Raw genomic sequence first — 20,855 nt, 5'->3', positions numbered from 1 at the left:
TTAGTAGGCAAGTGGTGAAATGAGACCTGTTAGAATTGACTGAGTCCTGAATACCACATCACATGATCTTGCTCTCATACACAGCCTACAATTATATCAAGGCTCCTTGCATCAACCGCCATCACAGGAATATATCGCAGCAGCAGCGATTTTCGTGATTTCACCGCATCTGATTGGACAAAATTGGACAATTTTGAATTCGCAAGGTGACCTGCCTTGCGAATTCCAAAAAGAGACAGACTCATGAAAAATAAAAATCATCAATACAAACTTGAAGCTATATTTAATTGAAACTATACAATTTCAGAATTATTTATGGAATTCGCAAGGTGGTTCACCTTGCGTATTTCACCTTGCTTTTTCTGGTTAATTTCAAACTATTATTTTTTATGAGTTGTTGACGATGATAATAGATGGTCTAAAACTACGGCCGTCATCCCGAGGCTGGGGCTGGTAGCACGCTCGCCTTAGCTCCGTCCACAGCCACCTTTCGGCCTTGGGTGTCTTTGAGCCGGCACAAGCCACCGTTGAGGCTGTACCACACAAACACTTTGCATCCCGGTGTCTTTTTACATTCAGCGCAGCAGGATTCAGCAGTCGCCAGATTGACCGAAGCCAAGTCGCCGCCAACATAGTGCGTGTTGTCTTCCAAGGTGCCACACGTGCTTAGGTCATCGGTCGGGTTCAGGACTTGGGTGGACTCGGATGGCGGGGCAAGAGTCAGGCCGCGGATGCTAGCAGCCACGGCGTTGAAGATGTTCAAGCGGCCGTGGCCAAAGAGGTTGTTGGGATACTGCGTGTTGGGAATGCCACTGCAGGTCTTGTTGGGTGGAGTTAACGTGTCCGTGTCCACACTCTCGGTCAGGGCCCTGTACACTTGTTCGTACGAGGCGCCTTTGTTGGCAGACAAGTGCAAGGCGATGGCTCCAGAAACATGAGGCGTGGCCATGCTCGAGCCAGTTTTCCACGTAATACCATCGTTACTGGAGTGTACTACGGAACGGATGCGCTTACCAGGAGCAGAAATGTCGGGTTTGACGAGTTTATCGTTCACGAAGGAAGGTCCCAAACTTGAATCGAACGACAAAAAATCGTTAGCGTCAGTGTTGCCGACAGAAATCACTTGAGGGGATATGCCAGGATAACCTGAATGCCAACAGCCTTTACGGCCGTCGTTGCCGTTCGACAACACGGGAATGATTCCCGCTGCTCTCCACTTTTTAATCAACTCATCCAAATATAAGTTCGCGCTGTACAGTCCAAGGCTCAAGTTGATCACATGAGGGGCCTTGCTGGGGTCGCATTTGTTGCCGTCGTTGTTGTGGGGACAAAGCAGGAATTGACCGCATTCCACCACCTTACGCTGATTGCACCCATCCTCGCACCCTTTGCACGCAATCAACTTGGCTTTGGGAGCGACACCAATACCTTTCGTTCCCACCATGATGCCCATGACGTGAGTGCCGTGGCCACCCGTGTCGCTGGGCAGCTGGTTCGTCTTGTTGTACGGGTCGAACCAACCGTATTCACTTCGCCAGTTCGACTTCAACGACTCGTGGGTATGGTGAACACCGGAGTGGATTTCGAGTTTGCAAACGACGGAGAACGGGAGAGGTTGAGGTTGGCTTCATGAGGTTGTGAATTAGTAGTAGCAATAGATATGAATTTGTGACAAAGAAGCCTGTATGTACTGCAGAAGCAATAAGGGACCACTGTGACAGAGTGGCCAAGCTACGAAGGATAATCAAACGAAAACAGCATTGTGTAGTACTAGTATTAAATGTAAATCAAATCGTGAAAAGCCAGTCTGGCGTGGCAGCACTAGCAACCTTCTGCAGCCACACATTGTCGTTTGGAGGTACTACCCATGTCGTCGGTACTTCCGTGGTCGCTGACCTCGCCAACTGATCTTGACAAGCATGCGCACGGCTCGGCGCTTCTTCTGCCGCGTACGCTCTTCCAGGAAGTCCATCGCGTCATCTTGGCGCGACTTTCGCACAACGAATGCAAAATGCGGCAATCTCAGACTCCTGATACGAGGCGGCGTTGAGAAGTGCGGCGCGTTCCGAGGGATCGAACCTGTGCACGGCACGGCGATGACGTCGGCGGTCAGGACGAATGGCGGAACACGCGACATGGAAGTGCGACTTGGCGAGTCCGATGGGAGGCCCTGACCTATTCGGCATGGCGCTGCCTCCGTGTGCCACGTGGAATGAGAGCTCATTAATTGATCGCTGTACGTGGTCTATGTTGTGAACGTCACGCCGCGGCGCGGTGGCGGCGACGGAAGCAGTGGCTGGTCCAATTCAAGCGTTTCCCGATGAATGGAGCTGCCACGGCACGATGTCTGGCGCTGTGGGGATGGTAAGTGAGCTGACAAGCATGGGGTCGAAGCCCAGGTAGCAGCGTCGGCGGCGGTGGTGAACCGTGTTTGATGCGACCAATCATCGTCGCGGACGTAACGAGAAACTTTATTTGATTGGCTGGAAAACTGTATGAAAAATTCAAGTTCAACAGTATCCGGATGCCATTGGGGAGATCTTTTTGCCGTCAACTTTGATCGCGCCAGAAGCAAGCCGCGCATGGACACGGTGTCTGTGATGCTATGCTGCCTTGGATGTAGGAGGCAGAGTCGACGGACGAGCGTTCTGCACGCACACTTCGATGGCATTGACGCAGTGTACCCAGGTGCAGCACATCCCTCGCGAACGTGACATCCCTCGCGAACATGACATCACTTGTTTCGTAGGCACTGTGTTTGTCTGCCTCATTGACAGTCGCGATGAGATCGTAGCACAAAAAGCGTCGATAGACTCGACGTCAGTTCATCTCCTGCGGCCGGATGAGTTGCCAAACGTCATCTCGACCCTGCGTCGATCCGTGGCGCTGTTCGGTACATCCATACAACCATTGACTCTCATGTTCAAAACTCATCGAATATCGTGAGGTCTAGCGGGCACCCTCCTCCAATACGACACGACGGTGCAGCCACGACCCAACCATGTCGTGCACATCAAGGGCGAGCGCCACCTCTTCTCGTCCTATGGCCTTCCCGACCACCATGTTCGATTCCGAAACATTGCCGCCTTCTTCATCTGCTGATCGTTCATGGTGTAGGTACTTGCGTTCTACACCGTCATGTCCAGCGACGCACTCGCGTCATGGGATTGCGCGGCAGCAGACGTTCGACTGGAGTCCATTCTCCTCGACTTGTCGCGCCTGCTTTCTCCCACTTAATCCTATAGAACCTCCTACTTTTTCGACGAAACAATTTCTATTTTTTTGCGAATATTTCAGGATATTTCTATCAAATTTTACAGATATATTTCAACAAAACCTCAACTTTTACACGTATTATAATATTCCCCATTTCTTCAGCTTTGTTTTGGCCCCATAATTCGCAGGCACATGCACTAGCATAAATCAGATATCATATCCATTATCCTGCTCTCATTCATCTCTGCCGTCGGCGTCTACTTTCGCGGGGGCGTGGCCGGTCGCTGGGCAGCCGGCGGTGCCGCGGCACCTCCTCCCGCGGCGTTCCCGGGCATGCCTTGGTATGCAAATCGCTGCTTCTTCTCGGCGGGCTTGAGGATCTGGAACGAGCACATGAGGGATTCGTCGACCGACATCATCGCGCCGGCGTTGTCGAATTCGCCGCAGTAGTTGGGCGCGCTAAACAACGTAACGAGTTGACGCTTGGCAAAAAACTCGTAGCCATCCTCTACGACTTGATGGGCGCGGCAGATGAGATCGAGGTCATGTCGCTTGAGAAACTGGCTGACGATGTCCGGGCCGAATGTGAACGACACGCCGCGGTCATTCTCGCCCCAGCCCAAAATGTCCTTTTCGGGGTCGCTCCACAGTAAGTCGCACAGAAGACCCGTGTCCGGCACGTCCGTGGGTCGCACAAACCGCTTGATCTGTTCCATCTGACTCAATTCCGGCGACAACCCACCGTGCATGCAGAAGATCTTCTCGTCGACGATCGCCGCCACGGGAAGGCAGTTGAAGCAATCAGTGAACGTCTTCCACAGCTTGATGTTGTACCGACGCTTGCACTCGTCGTAAAAACCGTAGATGCGGTTGATCGACGCGCATTCGTGGTTCCCGCGCAGGATGAAAAAGTTCTCCGGGTACTTGATCTTGTACGCAAGGAGCAAGCAGATCGTTTCCAGGCTTTGCTTGCCGCGATCCACATAATCTCTACAGAACGAAACAACATCCATACAAGTCAACATCTGTCACGTGGCATGAGATAAGGCCAGACATGCCGTACCCGAGGAAGAGGTAGTTCGCGTCGGGGGGGAACCCGCCATACTCAAACAATCGAAGTAAGTCATAGTACTGTCCGTGGATGTCGCCGCAAATCTTGATCGGCGCTTCGAGCTCGACAAGGATCGGTTGGGAGAGGAAGATCTCCCGCGAATGCACACACAGCGCGCGGATCTCTGACTCGGACAGGTTCACTTGCTTCCCTGGTCGTGCCCCACGCACACTGAGAAGCTTCTCGATGATGCCATCGACGTCGATGGGTTCCAGGGCCGACGCCATCACGGTATTCCTTCAGACCAGCAAAAGCGAAAATGGTGGGTGGACTTAGTGGGTCGGCGCCCTTTTTATTTAAAACCGCGCAGAATTCAGTCCGAGTATACAAATCCCAAGTGGGTTTCGAATCTTGCGGAAATTAATATTTCTCCCGCTTCCACTCTCAAACACACTCATAATCACTCTCACCCTATGAATAGGTGCAGCGCATTGTCAGAGAACGGCGGCAGCACCGCCGCCGACACGATGCCTCGCTGCCTTATGCATCGTTGGAATGCTAAGACGATGAATCCGATACATGAAAGATAGGTACCGCTGAAGGGTACTGCGGTACAGTTATAAGGTGGCGGTGGGCATGAGTATTGGGATGGTGGTGGTGACTCCGCTCCTTGCTCTGCACGCGGGTAGATGGCGTGTACACGCTCTACCTGTAGACTGCGTACATGTGATCGCAGCTACGTTACTCAGAGGTGTGGCAGCTACATGGAAGTGCAAGTCCTCGCAAACGACATGACGCACATGATCACGTCATGCACGCACTGCAGTGGATGAAGCAAATGAATACTGTATGCATGCCTGCTGCACGATCCTACATGAACATTGCCAATGGCGCTAAAGTCCTCGTCATAACGACGTCCATGACCATGTGCAGGACAAACCAGCATGCACGATGCAGTAGTAGGTCATCATGCTGTTGGGTAGCCTGGCAAGGACCAAGCACCCTTTCTCTGAAACTGTATCCTGTCCGGATACTATTATCCGAACATCCTCCAACTTCAACGAGCCCGCGAACAGAGTCATTTTTGAATTTGGAGCATTATCGTGATTACTGCAGCAGGGGTTTCTGGGTGGAGAAGCGGCGGAAGGGCAGCCTCGGCTCGTCGTCCCGCGGCGGTTCGATGGAAGCCTTGACGTGCTCGTAGACGAAGAACGTAGTGGCGCATTGAGGCAGGATGCGGAAGATGTTGACGCGGAATCCAGCGTACAAAGACCCCACGCCTTCCTTCCGTGCGATCTGCACCATGGCGTCGAGAAAGTGCTTGTACGTACTCTTCCCCATTTGGTCTTGCATGCGCGTGCGAACGACATCCCCTGGGTACGAGAAGGACGCAGCTATCGCCTTGGACACAATCGCGGCCAGGACGACTCCGCTCGCAGATGGCTACATGGAATGGGTGGGGAAGGACGAAGGAAAGTACAGTGAGTACCTTTTGTGTGTCGGGGTCGATTGCAACTTGATGCTTGAGGTACTCGTATACAGGAAATTGAATCCCATAGCTCAAAATCCCAAAGCAGGACGCCGACAGCCCTTTGAAGAACGCGCCGGGCCCTTCACGCTGGAAAATGGTACCGACCGTGCTGCGGAGAGCTAGGTACGTTTCCAACGTCAAACGTCAGAAAGAACATTGTTCAGTACTCGAATAGCCGTCTCGTGCGTGCGATGCGGATGTGATTTGATGCAAATGCTGCGTGTGCATGCGGGTTCGAAGGAACCAGAGAGGGTACGTCACGACGTCCACGGCGGTGCCTGTGATGGTGGCCGACAACCCTTGGACAGCGACTGGATACTACATGGTCGATTGGGATGAACGACAGTCTCAACGACACCACAGTCATACCTGATCCAACGATGTGTTACTCAGTTGTACCTTGACAAACTCGTAGGTTGGAAAGTACAGCGACCAGTACACGGGAAAGCTGCACAGTGCGGCAGAATACCCTCGATACATGCCTCGGATCCCTTCTTCGACGTAAATGGTGCGCACGGATCGAAAGATTCCAGTGTACTTGGCCTCGGTCATGATTCCACCTAAGAACTGTCGTCAATATGCCACGCGCGAGTGTGTCGTGGAAGGACGTACCCTGCACTTGAATGCGTGTCTTGGCAACGTCCAGAGGGTTGGAGATGGTTGCAGTCGCCACACCAGAGATGGCTCCGGCGAGAACTGGCGCATTGGCGCGGACGACGTCCATCAACGCGGAAGTGTCGATTGCCATCCAAATACGAGAAGTGATTGTGCCATCAGGTTTGCGCCTCTGCCGTTGTTGACAGTCAAGTGTCCCGCGATTTCATTGGTTGAAATGCGTTGCACCTTTCAAAGCAACCAATCAAACACTACCACCATACGAACGCTCGCCAAAGTCCGAACATCGGAAAGTGTACTCATGGTCACGATGTTTGATTGGTTGCTTTGAACGTGTATTTTAGCCAATGGAATCGACATTATGTACCTACACATTGACTTTGTGAACTCTGCTCTTAAGCCATGCTAATGTATTCTGGTCGATAATGATAGTGCCTACTTTACTGTACGGGTATTGTGGATTTCGGTGAAATTTGCTGTTATTAATACATGAAGTGGCAATAAATCCACCTCACGATTTGATTCGCCAAAAATACCATAATTTAGCCAATCAATAGTATTTCCCTGAGTCTGGGAAAAATCAACAACAGGAACTGAAAGGCGCGGCGACACGGCAGCATGAGCGCCGACACAGTTTACCACTGCGTCTACAAGTCCGAGGATAACACAGTGGCGATGAGCAAATTGCTCTCCATGTTTCTTTGAACGTCCTGGTACTAGTGTATCGGTGATGTTCGAATATCTATATATCTATAAATTACACCATTCCAGAGGTTTTGGTCGGTTCTGAAACCGCCCCACTGTTCGATTCAACCAATCCAACATGGAAATTTCGAGTAGAGCCCGGTACTTTTATACTTCGAACTTCGAAGTAGTATGTTTTACTGGTATTACTAGGATTTACACTAGTACTATCAGCCCACGAGATTAATTGACTTGTTTGTGGAATTCGTAAGGTGGCTGACCTTACTTCTGATTAGTAACCAATCAGAGTGCATCATGGTTTGTTTGGCATATAAACGATCATTTTTATCGACTTCTAAAGTGCCGAGCTCCCATCGACTCAAACAACTCTTGCCAGCATCACCTTAATGCTCATGTCAGCAGTTCATCACACTCTCGAGTACACTCACTATTACTTTTTTCCATAGTGCTTAGTCCTTGTTTTGTAAACTCTACCTAATGAAGTCGACATTGAATGACGAATACAGTCTGTAGTCGATGCGAATATCACGTTAAGAGGACCAGCAGCATTACTACTACTTCATGGTTTAGGTCGACTGGGCCAACACCCAAGGTTCCAAGTCAAAGTGAGGAAGAAGTACCGCCAGTAAGAATCATATTATCGGGGCATAGTCACTGAAGGTTTGACCAAATCAAGTCGTTTGCCCGCGACGTGCAGTTGTCCAGATATTAGGCTTTGGGCAATAGTTTCAACTAACAGTGTAAACATGAGTAACTGAGTTCTCGTCGAGGTCTACTGGTACTGTAGTCCACGTGGAATAGGAAACCCAGGAACTTTCACCGGAGCGCCCACAACGCCAAGAACAAGGGGGCGGGCCTCAAACTCTGCTGCGACAAGGCGATAACCAAGTCGTACTGTACCGGTATGACCGTCGCCCAGGCTGAAGCGTGCGAGTAGGAGCAAGGGATCGCAATTCTACTACTGTTGCTCGCAATAAAATAGCCGCAGCCTGTAGCTAGCAATGTAGCAATGAGGATCGAACGATCCTCTTTGCTCGAACGATCCTATTGGCCAGTTATTTTCACGTTCTATCATATAATTGGACAGAAATTTGGTATATAAGGCAGCCTGGTTTACGAACTCATCAATAAGATACGTTTAAACGAATTTTGTATTATTCCATAGAAAGATGAAGCTTCATTCAATAAAATTTGACTTATTTCAGATCGATTTATGGAATTCGTAAGGTGGCTCACCTTGCGAGCCTACTAAAACCTACTGTTTCACCTTTCGAATTCTATATTATGTCTCTCCGTACCCTAAATGTTCACATAGTTTAATCAAGATAAAAATCGAGGTCAAGATAATCTTGCATAGTTTAATCAAGATGAAAATATAGGTCAATATGATCTAGCATACTTTAATCAAAATCATATATTCGGTCAAACACTGACTACTACAACTACTAGGAGTCAAAATACTGCGATTAAAATGCATAAATAAATCAATTCTTCTTTCTATTTATTTTATTTAAATTTAGATATTTTTTTATTTATTTTATTAACTCACCATAATTGCTATGATTTAAATAAAGAATTTAATACAAATTCTTTTAGTTGTATTTTTAATTATCATTTTTTTATTGATCATATATTTTTTACCCTTTTTTTCCTTCTTTGTCGGGTGTTGAATGCCCAGTGTGCATGTATCGGTTGGCGTGGTCGGGCTTTTCTAGCCAACGGGGGGATGAGTTGTCGGTGATCGATGAATGGGTGGGGAGTAGGGAGTCGAGTGGTGTGTCATGACTGAGGCTGAGGCAGTTGGCTTGGGGAAGGTATGTATGTACTGGTCCAGAGCGTGACGTGGGGGGGTGCCAGGGTTGGTAGTGGTGTAGCTGGTGTGGAACATGGGTCAGGTGCTGATGCAGGAGCGGGCGTGGGCTGCATGGTAGACGGAGCAGGACGTGTGGCTGAGGGCTGCGTGTGGGAGTACAGTAGGTAGTGTACTATGTGGCGTTGCGTAGTCTGTGGGAGGACTGGCTTGCTTGGAGGTTGTTGATGTGGTCGGGGCGCCGCGACCCACGTGTGGGTTACCAGGTATATTTTGGCTACTAGTGCGTACTAAATTATATAGTGCTGCATACTGTACTATTAATAGTACAGCTATGATATGAACCGCGACTGTAACCACTTCCCTTCGTACCCCCTTAATCGCTTCGTTATGCCTCTAAAACCAGTACATTTATCGCCAGCAACAGTGTACATTGTTGTGAACAGCATCGTCAATGGTTCCCCCAATAAACACGTACAAGCATAAGTTCGATTTCACATATTTTACTGCTAGTTGCAATTCGGTTGAAACTTTGTGCACATTTGCTGCTGCACAAATTTAGCTGTCATCGCACTACAGAAATCACCCCATGTGCCAACGGGGTGTACTGTAGAATTTTTACACGTTGTTTTTGGCGTTCATGCACGTGGTTAAATTTAAGTGGTGTATTTGCACGTGTCTCAATCTGAGTGCGCCAATTTGGACGGTTTGCACGTGGTATAATTTCCAGTCAAAAATAGTTGCATATAGCCGCGCAAGTAATCGAACAGCTTGCACTGTACCCTAAGTAACTACTGGTACGTAGTACTACTACAGTAGTAGTAAGCGTGAAGCTCACATGATTTTAAAATGCGTGTTCTGCAGCGTGCAGAGCAATTGGGTCGCGCGTTAGTTTGACCCATTGCAAACACACACACTCTGTGTGTGTGGCGTGTCAAAGGTTCCGATACCTTAGTGGAGGTACTGAGTACTTTAGTGAATGGTAGACAAAACAAAGATATTTTTAGTTTATTGTTGAGCTATTCAGTGGAGATGGTACGCGAACATGCCTCCGACGACGAAGCGCCAACGAACGCCGAAGAACGATCGCGGTCGCGTGACCGGGTCAAGAACCAGCGAGAATGCGCTGCTCGGCGCACCGTTGAGAACCCGTTCAGATCTCCCCGACGACGACAGCCACCTCCTGCTATCGACGAGTGGCAACCGCCACGTGGTGGGTTTTACGCCCCTGCCACAACCCGAAGAACACCAGCAAGCGCAGCGTTTGTCTCAGCTGCTGCTCCATCAACGACTGAAGCAAATGGCGCTTTAGTGCCTGTGCCAGCCGACAACGACCTGTCGGACGTGACGATATGGACATGGGCAGCGATGGCAGTTACGGCCGTACGGCGCCGCAAGTTTGGAACGCGCCGGCGGTCCCGCAGCCGCCGAAGTTTTCGGGATCGACCAAGGCTGAAAGACGCCCTTTTAAGCGCGAGTACCTGAAGTATCTGGGACAGATCAACGATCTGCAGTGCAATGGATCGCGTCCGTTCGCGATGCCCGTGAATACCTGCATGGACCCGTTTTCAAAGCGCCGGATCGCGCTGTTTGACTTCAACCGCGACAACAATTCCATCACGAACGATGAGTGGGTCGCGTGGTAAAGTCAGCGTTTGTGGAAGACCCTCTAGACCTGGACGTTTTGAAGCAACGTCTGCAGTGAGCGATTCGTTTCGATACGAAGATCTTGGACGCGGAGTTTGGCGTCGGTCGTATGTTGGACGAGCTGATGCGCTCGTTGGAACAAGACCATCAGGAGTGGGTACTCCATCAAGAAGGCAAGACGGTCGTCGAAGTCATGACGAAGTCGATCAAGCCGGAATCGCTGAAGACGGCGGTTCAAAAGAAGCTGCAGTTACAGCGGAACAAGGCGTTGAAGAGCGACGTCTTCCGTTACGTCAACTGGCTGCGGACTTTTGCAGCTGGCCACCAGCTGTACGTCGGGCTCGACGACGAGGCTAAACCTTCCCCGGCAGTAAAGCCGGTAGAAGCTCCACGAGGCGGCAAGCCTCAAGTTTCAAGTCGTGAAGGCGGCCGGGAAGACGCCGCGAAGAAGAATGGCAGAGTCGGCGGAAAGGCCGAAACGATCGTGCCCAAGACCGCCGAGCCACCTGCCAAGTAGGGCTGCTTGAAGTGCGGTGACATGAGTCTCCGTGTGGCGCGGTGCCCGATGACCGCGCCTGGCGAAGCCGAAACGTTGTTGGCAGCGCAAGTCAAGCGCTGGAAGGACGGCATCAAGGTGCTGGTCAACCAGCCGGAGCGCCAGAAGACAGAGCGCGGCGTGCTCTTGGAGAATATCGTCCGCGTGGACGATGTGCTCTTGGACTTTGGTTCGGACGTGACCGTTGTCACGAGCGGCGTGATGGATGCGTTGGACGCAGCCGGTGTCAAAGTTGGGACCGTCTCTCATAGCGTGCCGCATTTGGCGTACCCGTATGGCAGTGACGCCATACGGGTACAGTTGTGATGACGCGCAGCGTCAAGTTCAACTGCGTGACGCTGGACACGACGTGTGGACCGCTCGTGTTGCGCGGGCTGAAGGCCTGGGTCGACGACGCGTCGACTGAGACCGAACTCATCGCGAGTCGCCCAGTCATGGAGTTACTGGGCTTCAGCGTTGAAGACCTCCTTCTCGGAGCAAGGAAGAAGAATGAAGAATGGGACGTTTCGTCCGTGCCGACGAATGAATTGCCCGGCATGGAAAATGTCAAGCGCCTGATGGCGGATAAGTTGAATCCACCGGAGCTTGACCCCGACGACGGGATGGAGAGTGCGACTCCGGAAGTTTATCCTAAAACCTCCCGAGATGACGAAGCGGAGCGCCGCCGCTCGAAGTCATTCTGACGGCCCTCCGCAAGCCGAATCCAAGGACTCGAGGATTTGTCGCCGCCGACGACCGCGGCTGACCTACAGCGGTTTGTGTGTGCCACCAATTGGATGCGCGCGAGCATCCCCGTTACAACCAGTTGGTGGATCCGTTGCGACGTTTGTTTGACGTGGCCACCAAGGCTGCAAGAAGACGGCGTTAGTGCGTGTTGCACTCCCTGCCGTGGGATGGTCGTCCGACCATCTCACTCAATGGTGATGCGACGTTCCCGTACACCATTGAGTGCGTCTCGGGTGACGCGAATGTCTGGGGCGACCTCCTGAGCCGGTGGAGCTCGGCGCCGACGGATCAACCAGTTGCGAATGTTCGCAAGTTGATCCATGTGGTGTCGCCCCTGCAACAAGTGGATTTCGAGTAGCCAACAGCCGCTACGATCAGCGACATCCAACGTTCAACCATGGAAGGGGGAGGGACCCCCCCAAACGGCGTGGATTGGGACGAAGACTCCCATTTTCACGTGGACCTAGACGGACGAATCTGGATCCCAGACGATGCTGCGGACCTACAGCAGCGGATTTGTGTGATCGCTTACCAAGGAGCCAGCGGTCACCGTCGCATTGCAGCGACGACCAAGTCGGTGTCCAACAAGTTTGTATGGAAGACACTTTCCACGGACGTCGAAGCGTCGTGTGCGCCTGTTTGCACTGCCTGTGCATTGACGAGAGATGGTTCCCCGTCCATTGGGTTCGGCGCTTCACGTGGAGAAGCCGAACAGCTCATCCGTTTCGACTGGTTGTCGATGCCCGTGGCCAAGTCTGGCCAAAACCAAGTGCTTGTCGTGAAGGACAACATGAGTGGCTTTGTGCAGCTGTTCGCGTCAGAGTCCGCTGACGCCGCCGCGACCGCTCAGTGCCTCATGACGTGGTTTACCACATTCGACTGCGTTGACACATGGGTGTCAGATGGCGGTTCTCACTTCAAGAACGAAGTGATCGAGAAGGTGCGGAAGTTGGTGGGTTCCCACCATCATATCACGACAGCCTATAGTCCTTGGGCGAACGGGACTGTAGAAGTAGTCAACCGACTAGTGCTGCGCGCCGTGAAGGCGCTGCTCAGCGAAATGAAGCTGAACGCGGACGAATTGCTGCATGTGTTGCCCCTCGTTCAAGGCGCCCTAAACTATCAGCCGGAGGACCGGCTGGGACGAATTGCGCCTGTGACAGCTTTTACCGGCCTGCCAGCCCAGACCCCGCTGGAAGGATTTGTCCACCCGACGTAAGGAAGTTTACGTCGCGTACTGGCTTGGCGCCGCCCGTCAGGAACATGTGACAGACCTCCAAGTGGCGCTTGAAGAAATGCACCGCAACGGGGCGATGCGATGCGACAAGTTGCGGCAGCAAGCGCGTGGACGCCGCGACCGAAAATACCAAGTCAAGTTTGCGGGTATTTCGGTCGGCGATTTTGTGCTCGTCGTCAACCGTCCGACAAAATTGGCCCTGCATTGGCGCGGACCCTGCCAAGTGACCAGAGTCATCACGGACCATGTGATGGGGATTCAGAAGCTGGTGCCACCGTACGAAGTCACGGTCCATCCATCATGCGTGCCGATTGAAGATGTACCACTAAGGTGGTAGACAGGTGACCGAAGACCTCGAGGCTCAGATCGCGTTTGGCGATGGCGGAATTCATGTGGAGCGCCTGGACGAAGCGCACTACGTGGATGACGAACACCAAGTTTTAGTGAAGTGGCTCGGACTGGATGATGATGAATCGTCCTGGGAACCTGCGTCGAATTTGCTGGTCGACATTCCAGTCGTATTTCTCAAGTGGGCGGCGGTCAACAAGGAAGACCCTGCCGTGGCCGCCCTCATCAAGACACTGGACTTTCCGTAGGAGGGGAAGTGTTCTGCAGCGTGCAGAGCAATTGGGTCGCGCGTTAGTTTGACCCATTGCAAGCACACACACACTGTGTGTGTGGCGTGTCAAAGGTTCCGATACCTTAGTGGATGTAATGAGTACTTTAGTGAATGGTAGTCCGTAGGGGCCTGGTGGCGTGTTTAACCTCACTAATAGCAGTGTTATATTTGCTACCTTGACGAAGGTCCCGTGGCCGAAAGCCAAGAAGAATCGGGAGACAAAACAACTGGTACCACGTCTAACGGCATCCCTCAGCAGTGACACCAGTCTAAGAATGAGTGGTTTTAGCCAAGGAATCGCCGAGATATAGTAGTTTGTGTGTGTGTTAGTTGAAATGTGGTTGAACTGCCTATTCATTCATACTAACGTTCCACAGTTGAGTCGCGGTGAACGTGGCATGTATGGAAAAGACATACTGTGGAGATGACATACCGAATATTTCCCACCGAACTGCTCAGATTATTCGACAGTCAACATTTGTGATCAATATATCCATGGTGAATCCTCCATCACCCGCAAATGCTCCTCCACGCGTATACAGTACACACCATTTATGTAACGCCAAGTTACATCACCTGTAACTATACTAAAAACCACGTGCAAATATGCTTTCCCGTTCCAACGGATCCAACGCGTAAACGAACTGTGAGCGTGCGTAGAGGAAGTTGCATGAGATGGTAGAATCAAGAATGAATTGATAGCGTTAAGACTACTACGCTATCACTAAGCTACGCGCAACCAACCATTGATGTATCGTTGGGGGAACACCTTGGTTGCGCAAGAGGACTTGTTGGTGTGCGAAGAGACACCTTGGACTGAAGAGGTGTCGACTAGTCATCCGGTTACTAACCGGACGATGGGCTCTGTTACACCCTCCCCTACTTAAGACAGAAATTGCCACCATCACGTGGTCAAAATGAGAGGGAACTGCGACGTGACAATTGAGATTGAGAAGGCAGACGAAGGCAAGAAGCGCAAGGCGAACGAGATCGCCGAGGATGCCGACGACAGCGTCGAAGAGGCCGAAGCGCCGGCGCAGCAAGTGGAGGTGGTGGACCTCACAGCCGAGTCAGATAACGACGGCGGAGTGGCGCCGAGCGAGGACGCGGCCGAAGTGGCACAGCGCAAGGCCGACTGGGAGGCCAAGGCGGCCGTGAAGCGCGAACGGCTTGGACAGCTGGAGGAGCAAGCGGCTGCCGACTTGGTGAAGAGCGCCATGCAAAACAGTGGGCGCCGAAGGTGTGCAAAAGCTGCCGGAGCAGCACTTGGCACGGGAGGAGGCCGCCAAGAAGGCAAGAGCGGCCGAAGAGGTGAAGGCGAAGGCAAGGCGCGCCGAAGAGGCCAAAGTGATCGCAGCGGCTGCGGCGAAGGCAGCGGACGAAGCAGCCAAGGAGGCTGCGGAAGTAGCGAGGAAGGTGACCAGCGAAGGTGTGACTGGGACACCTTCAGGCGATGGGGGACGTCCCAACGGTACGGGCGATGGGGGAAAAGAAGGAAAGGCGAGCGGCGTGGGAACCGCCGTTAAAGACGGATCCCAAAATGAAGGCCGAACTTGGTGGGCCGGAGCGGACCGGCTTCGCCGGAGACGAAGTGTTCGAGCGAGAGCTTGGGTTCCACTTGGATCGCTCTCGGATCTTCACGCCTGCCGGTTGGGGCGGCGTGGACTTGGGGTATGTGCGCGACGTTACGTGCCGTTTGACGGTGGTACGCGAGTTCGACGAGACTCGCGACGATTGGGGATACCAGACGGCCAATGCTGCCGGCGTGGAACAATACCTTTTGTTTGCAAGCGCCCAATCGTTTGAGTTGCAGGTGTTCTGGATGCTGCTTGCCATGGAATACATTCAGCTTGCGAGGGTGAGTTTTCACTGGTTCGATGAGTTAAAGGGTGCCATGCGCAAGTTGCATGAACGCGAGCGCCTGGAGCGTTGGACTGTTGACGTGGGGCGGATCGAGCTTTGCAATGATGAAACATTGCTAGAGTATATTCCAGCGTTGGTGTGGACGCTGATCGGGCAAGGCAGCGGGTTGAATGGGCAGTTGCCGCTGACAGCGGGGAGGTCGGGGGCAAGCGACGATGTCGGTGGCGGCGCCGGTGCAAGGTGCGCGGGTGATGCCAGGCGGGTTTTCGGTGCTCCCTGCGAGTGCCTGCTCGAGCATATGGGCTTCGCCGACAGCGAGTTCCTCGACGTGGGCGCGCGAAGATGCGCAGGTGGCAGCGCGATTGTCGGCGGCGTGGCCAATGAATCCGTTCGAGGGGCACAATACGCCGTGGGGACCTCAACGGGATGGGCAGTTGACAGCGGCGGAGTGGCAAGCGGCCGCGGATTATCAGGCTGGGGCGCGGGTGGTTGCGGCGCCGCAACAAGTGGTGGTGCCGATGGCGAGAGCGGCGACGGCTGGGGAGTCGGGAGAGGAGGAGAAGTCGGAGGCGGCGGAAGAGGTAGAGCCGCCGCGGGATCCGAAGGATCGGTTGCCGTCACTTCATCGGTCGTAGGTGTAGATAATAACGGTAAATAACGTTTGAGTTTACCATAGAATGTTGGATGGATCTGCCATGAGGTGGGCAGGTCAAGCTTGTAGTTGGTGGGACTGACCACTCGAAGAACGGTAAAGGGGCCGTGCCAAGCACTGCGTAGCTTGACGTTGGAAGACATTCCACCTGTATGTGCGCGGAATGTATGGGCGGGCACCGCCGACTTGTGGTGGCGAACTTGTTCGCCCACGGCGAAGGACGCGAGGTTAAAGCAGCCATGTTTGTTGGCTTGAGTTGATTGGCGCTGCTGAGCGGCAGCGATGCTGTCATGGATCAGCTGCATAACAGAGACGCGACGGGAGAGGAAACTCTGAATGGTTTGGAGAGTGCGGCTGGGGGCGTTGGAACGTACGCCCGCAGAACGTAGCCGCGAAATGACTCCACCCCCACTGGAGATCGAACTGTCGAGCATTGGAGGGAGGCGGGGGTGTTGGAGATGGACCGCATAATGCTGCGAAAAGCCAGTGGATGCCTGAACCGAGGCGTTGTAAGCGAAAACCGCGTGCTGTAACGTGACAGCCCACGAGGAACCGGTAGAAACGGAGTAGCTTCGAAGGATATCTTCGAGGACGCGGTTGGCGCGTTCCGTTTGGCCGTCGGACTCGGGGTGGCCCGAAGTCGACATATCGAGCGAGGTGTCGCATAGGGCGAATATGGTGGACCAAAACTTCGCCGTGAACCGCGGGTCGCGGTCCGAGACGATGGAGCGAGGCAGGCCGAAACGACAGAAAACGTGGTCGAAAAAGAGGCGAGCGGCATCCGCGCCGCTCAGCGTGTCCCGGACGGGGACGGCAATAACGTACTTCGACGCTCGGTCGACACAAACCATAATGCCGGTGTTGCCGCGGGCGTCGCGTGGCCGACCAAACATGAAATCCATGCTGACGGACGACCAAAGTTCGTCGGGAATGGACAGAGGTTGGAGCGGGGCCCGAGAGGAGGCGGTGATCTTAGTGCGCTGGCAAGCGTCGCAATGAGCGACGTAGCGCACAACGGATTTGTACATGCGGGGCCACCAGTATGAACGCGCCAGGACCGCGTGCATTTTGTCGCGGCCGAAATGGCCGGCGCTGGGGGAGTCATGGTAGGATCGAAGGAGAGTGAGGCGCAGCTGCGAGTCACCGGACACAACAATGCGCGGCAGTGAGTCCACGGTGGGTTGAAACATCAAAAGCCCATTGGCGAGGACGAAGCTGTGTAAGGCCAACGAAGCACGGCGGGGTTTGGGGGAAATAGGTCGGTGAGCGCCGCCAAGCGCGACGAGCATTCAGCGTCTAAGGGGTACGCCGCACGAATTCGATCGTGAAGACCCGACGTTAAGAGACCGATCGTAGTCAGTTCGAGATCAGGATGCCGAGAGAGGGCGTCGGCCAGAATGTTGTCTTTCCTGGGCTTGTACTGAACCGAAAATGTAAATTCGGAGAAGAATCAAATCCAGCGCGCCATGCGCTGCGAAAGGTGTGGTGTGTTTGTCGCCGTGCGTAAGGACGCATGATCGGTGTTAACCACGAAGGGTTTACCACCGAGGAGATAGATACGGAACTTGGTTAGGGCGTACTTCATGCCGTCGATAATAACGTCCTTGCGAGGAATCGGCATCTGAGCCGGAATCGTGGCTGCGTTCAATTTGTTAAAGGCGTGTACAATACGCCATTTCCCACCGGGCTTCTTCACACAGAAGGTCCGTCTGCTGTGAGGGGAAATGAACTCGCGGACGTGACCCGCCGCCTTGCGAGCCGCAAAGAATGCGTCGATGGCATCGACTTGGTCGCGAGGAAGCGGCCATTGCCGCGTGACACAATACTTTGCGCCGGGCACGAGGTCAATCTCGTGTTGAATGCCCTTGTCGACTGGGAGCCGACACGGAACCTCGTCGGGGAAGACGTCCTCAAATTCTTAGAGGATGTCGAAATAGGGGTTGGATCGCAGGGAGTCCCACGTCTGGGACTTCAAAGGAGCGGATAGGACCGAGTCATCTGCGGTCGAGGTCGAAAAGAGATCCGTCTCTTCTTTCGACTGTGATCATCGCCAAGGCGGTGATATCATGGGCGCGGAGAGATTCCACGAGCGAGTGGAAGCTCATCTCTGGCAGTGCCAGGATCTCGGAAGACGTCCGAGGGAGTTCGTGCAAGTTACACGTATCTTCGATAAACGTGGCTGCCAAGGTCGAGGCAGCTATCGGGGGCGGAGCCTCACCGATAACAACAGAGGGCGACTCTGTTGGGGGCACGAAAGGGGTGTTGTGCAGCACCGTGGTTGGGTCCGTTGGGGCCGCGGGCGCTGGGGCCATTGAGCGCACTGCGGGGCTAGGAGAGGCGAGATCATTACTCATCGCCTCTAGCGGAGGACGAAGCGGGTTGGTGGTGGACGGGGGAAAGCCATCGACAGCCCGCCTATGAATCCAGGGTTGTCTCGCGTTGAGCCAAGTTACCTTGTGCACGGATTTGGCCTTCCAGTTAATCCATGGCTGGTGGGACTCCAGCCAGGACATCCCGATGATGAGATCCCATCTCTCATCGAGGTCGATAACATAGAACGGTTCGACCAAGTCGAAACCGTCGAAGGTGATGGGAACGTCGACGATTATGCGTGGTTGAGACGCAGTGTGGCCGTCGGCCATCTTGACGCGAACCCTGTCGGAGGGATCCGAAGAGGGTAAGCGGTGGAAACCAGAGAGAGTGGAGCGGCTGGCGTAGTTGTTCGACGCCCCACAATCGATTAAAGCAGAGAGCACGACAAGTTCCAAACAAATCATTTTGTTGGGTTGGAGCCCAACACGACACAGAAGAAGGTCTGTATCCGAGGCTAGGTCCTGAGAGTGTGTCAGCACGCCACACACCTCCAAAGGACCTAGGGTGTTCCCAGTAGGTCGCCTCGCGCCTACTGGGAGCGAGGAGCGACCGTTTCCCGCCGCACTCGAGCTCGGAGCGGGGCGGAATGGTGGGCGTAAACCACCATGGCGTTCACGATTGAAGCGGTTAGGTGAACCGCTCGGAGGGCGACGCGAGGGGGTATCAGGCGCGGTACGGGAGGAACCGTGTGAGGGTGGGGCGGCTGACGCCACACGGCGAGGGGCGGGGCATGCGCGGGAGATGTGTCCCGGGAGACCGCAATTGAAACACGTGCGGTCGTCCGATGCCTGGGCGAGCATGGAGGCATCCATGTCTGAGGACGCCGCGCGTGCGTGCGCGAAAGAGGAGGAAAATGATTCCAAAAGCGCGATTCGGACGGCTTCTTCAAAGGTGTCCGGGTAGGCGCGAAACAGATGCGTGCGCGCCGGGCCTTGGTTGAGACCGTCCATGAAAACGGTCACCCGTAGGGGCTCCGGGAGTGACTCTTCATCGTTAATGTTCGCAGCCAAGAAGCGAAGATCATGGATGATCTCTTGAAGGGAGCGTTTCCCTTGCTTGCAAGCCAGATATTGCGAGCGATAACAATAGTCGCTGTTGGGTGGCAGGAACATTGCCTTGAGTTCGGTCTCAAAGACCGCGAAAGATGGGAAGCAGTGGCGGTCCGTCAAGCGTTTGGAGAACGCCCAATCTTCCGCACGACCCTTCAAATCCGATATCGCGAAAGCTACGCGGGTGGCGTCGTCGGAGATACGCTGAGCGTCAGCTGCAGTGCTGACTTGTAAAAGCCAGCGGAGGAATTTGTCCGACTCCGCTCCACCGAATTTGGCAACATCCAGCTTGATCGACTTCAGGCGAGAAGTCGATGGCGTTTCTGACTCCAAAGCGCGCGGGAGGCGTGCGATCTCATCGTGAGCAATTCGCGGAGAATCTTGGAGGGTACAACCATGGGACGACATGGTGGAGGCTTCTTCTTCAAGGATCGCGATTTCTTGCGAGCGACGAGAAGTGAATCTTCAAGGTTTCGCCCGCGCGAAGACATTTCCTCCAATGCCTGCTGTGCGGCCGTAGCTTCGGCGACCGAGAGATACCGATGCCTTCCACAAGGCGAGTTTGGTTATCGGGAGTCATCCTGCCAAGGAGTAGCGCGGTATCGTTGTCGCCAAAACCGCGACGCAAAAGGGCGACGACCGACTGATGGGCTGCGGTGTTGGTGGAGGACATAATGTTGGTCCACTGGACGAAAGTGGAGGGCTACCAGGTGTGAGCGTGCGCAAAGGAAGACGCAGGAGATGGTAGAATCAAGAATGAATTGATAGCGTTAAGACTACTACGCTATCACTAAGCCACGCGCAACCAACCATTGATGTATCGTCGGGGGAACACCTTGGTTGCGCAAGAGGACTTGGTGTGCGAAGAGACACCTTGGACTGAAGAGGTGTCGCCTAGTCATCGGGTTAGTAACCGGATGATGGGCACAGTTACACGAACCTTCCTTGCATTTCCTACGACGCATGACTCAAACACAATACATGGCACTAAAGGACCAATTGGCCTCACCGAAGCCCATCCATACCGGTAGATTCATGGTTGTATCTACAGTCAATGCAAGTACTACACTATTTTGCAGTTAAGTTGGACGAATGGTTGAGTGGACGAAACGTTGAAGTAGGGGCAAAAACAGTATACTTTGTTGAAGTCAATGCATTGAAGTCGATATTTTAATTCAATACATTGAAGTCATAGTTTAATAACC

The 20,855-nt window shown here is 53.4% G+C and overlaps 5 protein-coding genes across 6 annotated transcripts; 2 read left to right on the top strand and 3 right to left on the bottom strand.

The window, feature by feature from the left end:
• Positions 1-433: 433 nt before the first annotated feature.
• Positions 434-2,137, bottom strand: H257_18036 (hypothetical protein; the record flags this gene model as incomplete). The annotated part of the gene is made up of 2 exons (XM_009847045.1): positions 434-1,625; positions 1,881-2,137. 2 exons carry the CDS (start codon positions 2,135-2,137, stop codon positions 434-436), a joined length of 1,449 nt encoding a protein of 482 aa, XP_009845347.1.
• A 403-nt stretch (positions 2,138-2,540) lies between these two features.
• Positions 2,541-3,544, top strand: H257_18035 (hypothetical protein). Its single transcript, XM_009847044.1, has 4 exons — positions 2,541-2,688; positions 2,750-2,893; positions 2,954-3,063; positions 3,118-3,544. The coding sequence occupies exons 1-4, from the start codon at positions 2,583-2,585 to the stop codon at positions 3,235-3,237; spliced, it is 480 nt and encodes a 159-aa protein (XP_009845346.1). The 5' UTR covers positions 2,541-2,582; the 3' UTR covers positions 3,238-3,544.
• Positions 3,341-4,575, bottom strand: H257_18034 (serine/threonine-protein phosphatase). The gene is made up of 2 exons (XM_009847043.1): positions 4,280-4,575; positions 3,341-4,206 (listed from the first exon to the last, which is right to left on the bottom strand). Exons 1-2 carry the CDS (start codon positions 4,552-4,554, stop codon positions 3,474-3,476), a joined length of 1,008 nt encoding a protein of 335 aa, XP_009845345.1. The 5' UTR covers positions 4,555-4,575; the 3' UTR covers positions 3,341-3,473.
• Positions 4,576-5,334: 759 nt separating this feature from the next.
• On the bottom strand, positions 5,335-6,852 carry H257_18033. Of its 2 annotated transcripts, XM_009847041.1 has the most exons (5): positions 6,411-6,852; positions 6,168-6,358; positions 5,966-6,116; positions 5,757-5,917; positions 5,335-5,710 (listed from the first exon to the last, which is right to left on the bottom strand). In XM_009847041.1, exons 1-5 carry the CDS (start codon positions 6,544-6,546, stop codon positions 5,375-5,377), a joined length of 975 nt encoding a protein of 324 aa, XP_009845343.1. In that variant the 5' UTR covers positions 6,547-6,852; the 3' UTR covers positions 5,335-5,374. The 2 variants fall into 2 exon arrangements, with proteins under 2 accessions (XP_009845343.1, XP_009845344.1); XM_009847042.1 differs by having other exon boundaries at positions 6,168-6,852.
• A 3,121-nt stretch (positions 6,853-9,973) lies between these two features.
• H257_18032 (hypothetical protein) lies at positions 9,974-10,240 on the top strand (the record flags this gene model as incomplete). Its single annotated transcript, XM_009847040.1, has 1 exon — positions 9,974-10,240. One exon carries the CDS (start codon positions 9,974-9,976, stop codon positions 10,238-10,240), a length of 267 nt encoding a protein of 88 aa, XP_009845342.1.
• Positions 10,241-20,855: the final 10,615 nt, after the last annotated feature.

This window comes from Aphanomyces astaci (assembly GCF_000520075.1).
Source record: "Aphanomyces astaci strain APO3 unplaced genomic scaffold supercont1.132, whole genome shotgun sequence".
Classification (NCBI taxonomy): domain Eukaryota; phylum Oomycota; class Saprolegniomycetes; order Saprolegniales; family Verrucalvaceae; genus Aphanomyces; species Aphanomyces astaci.
The sequence above is the reverse complement of the archived record's forward strand: the minus strand, read 5'-3'. Positions and strand labels throughout refer to the sequence as shown.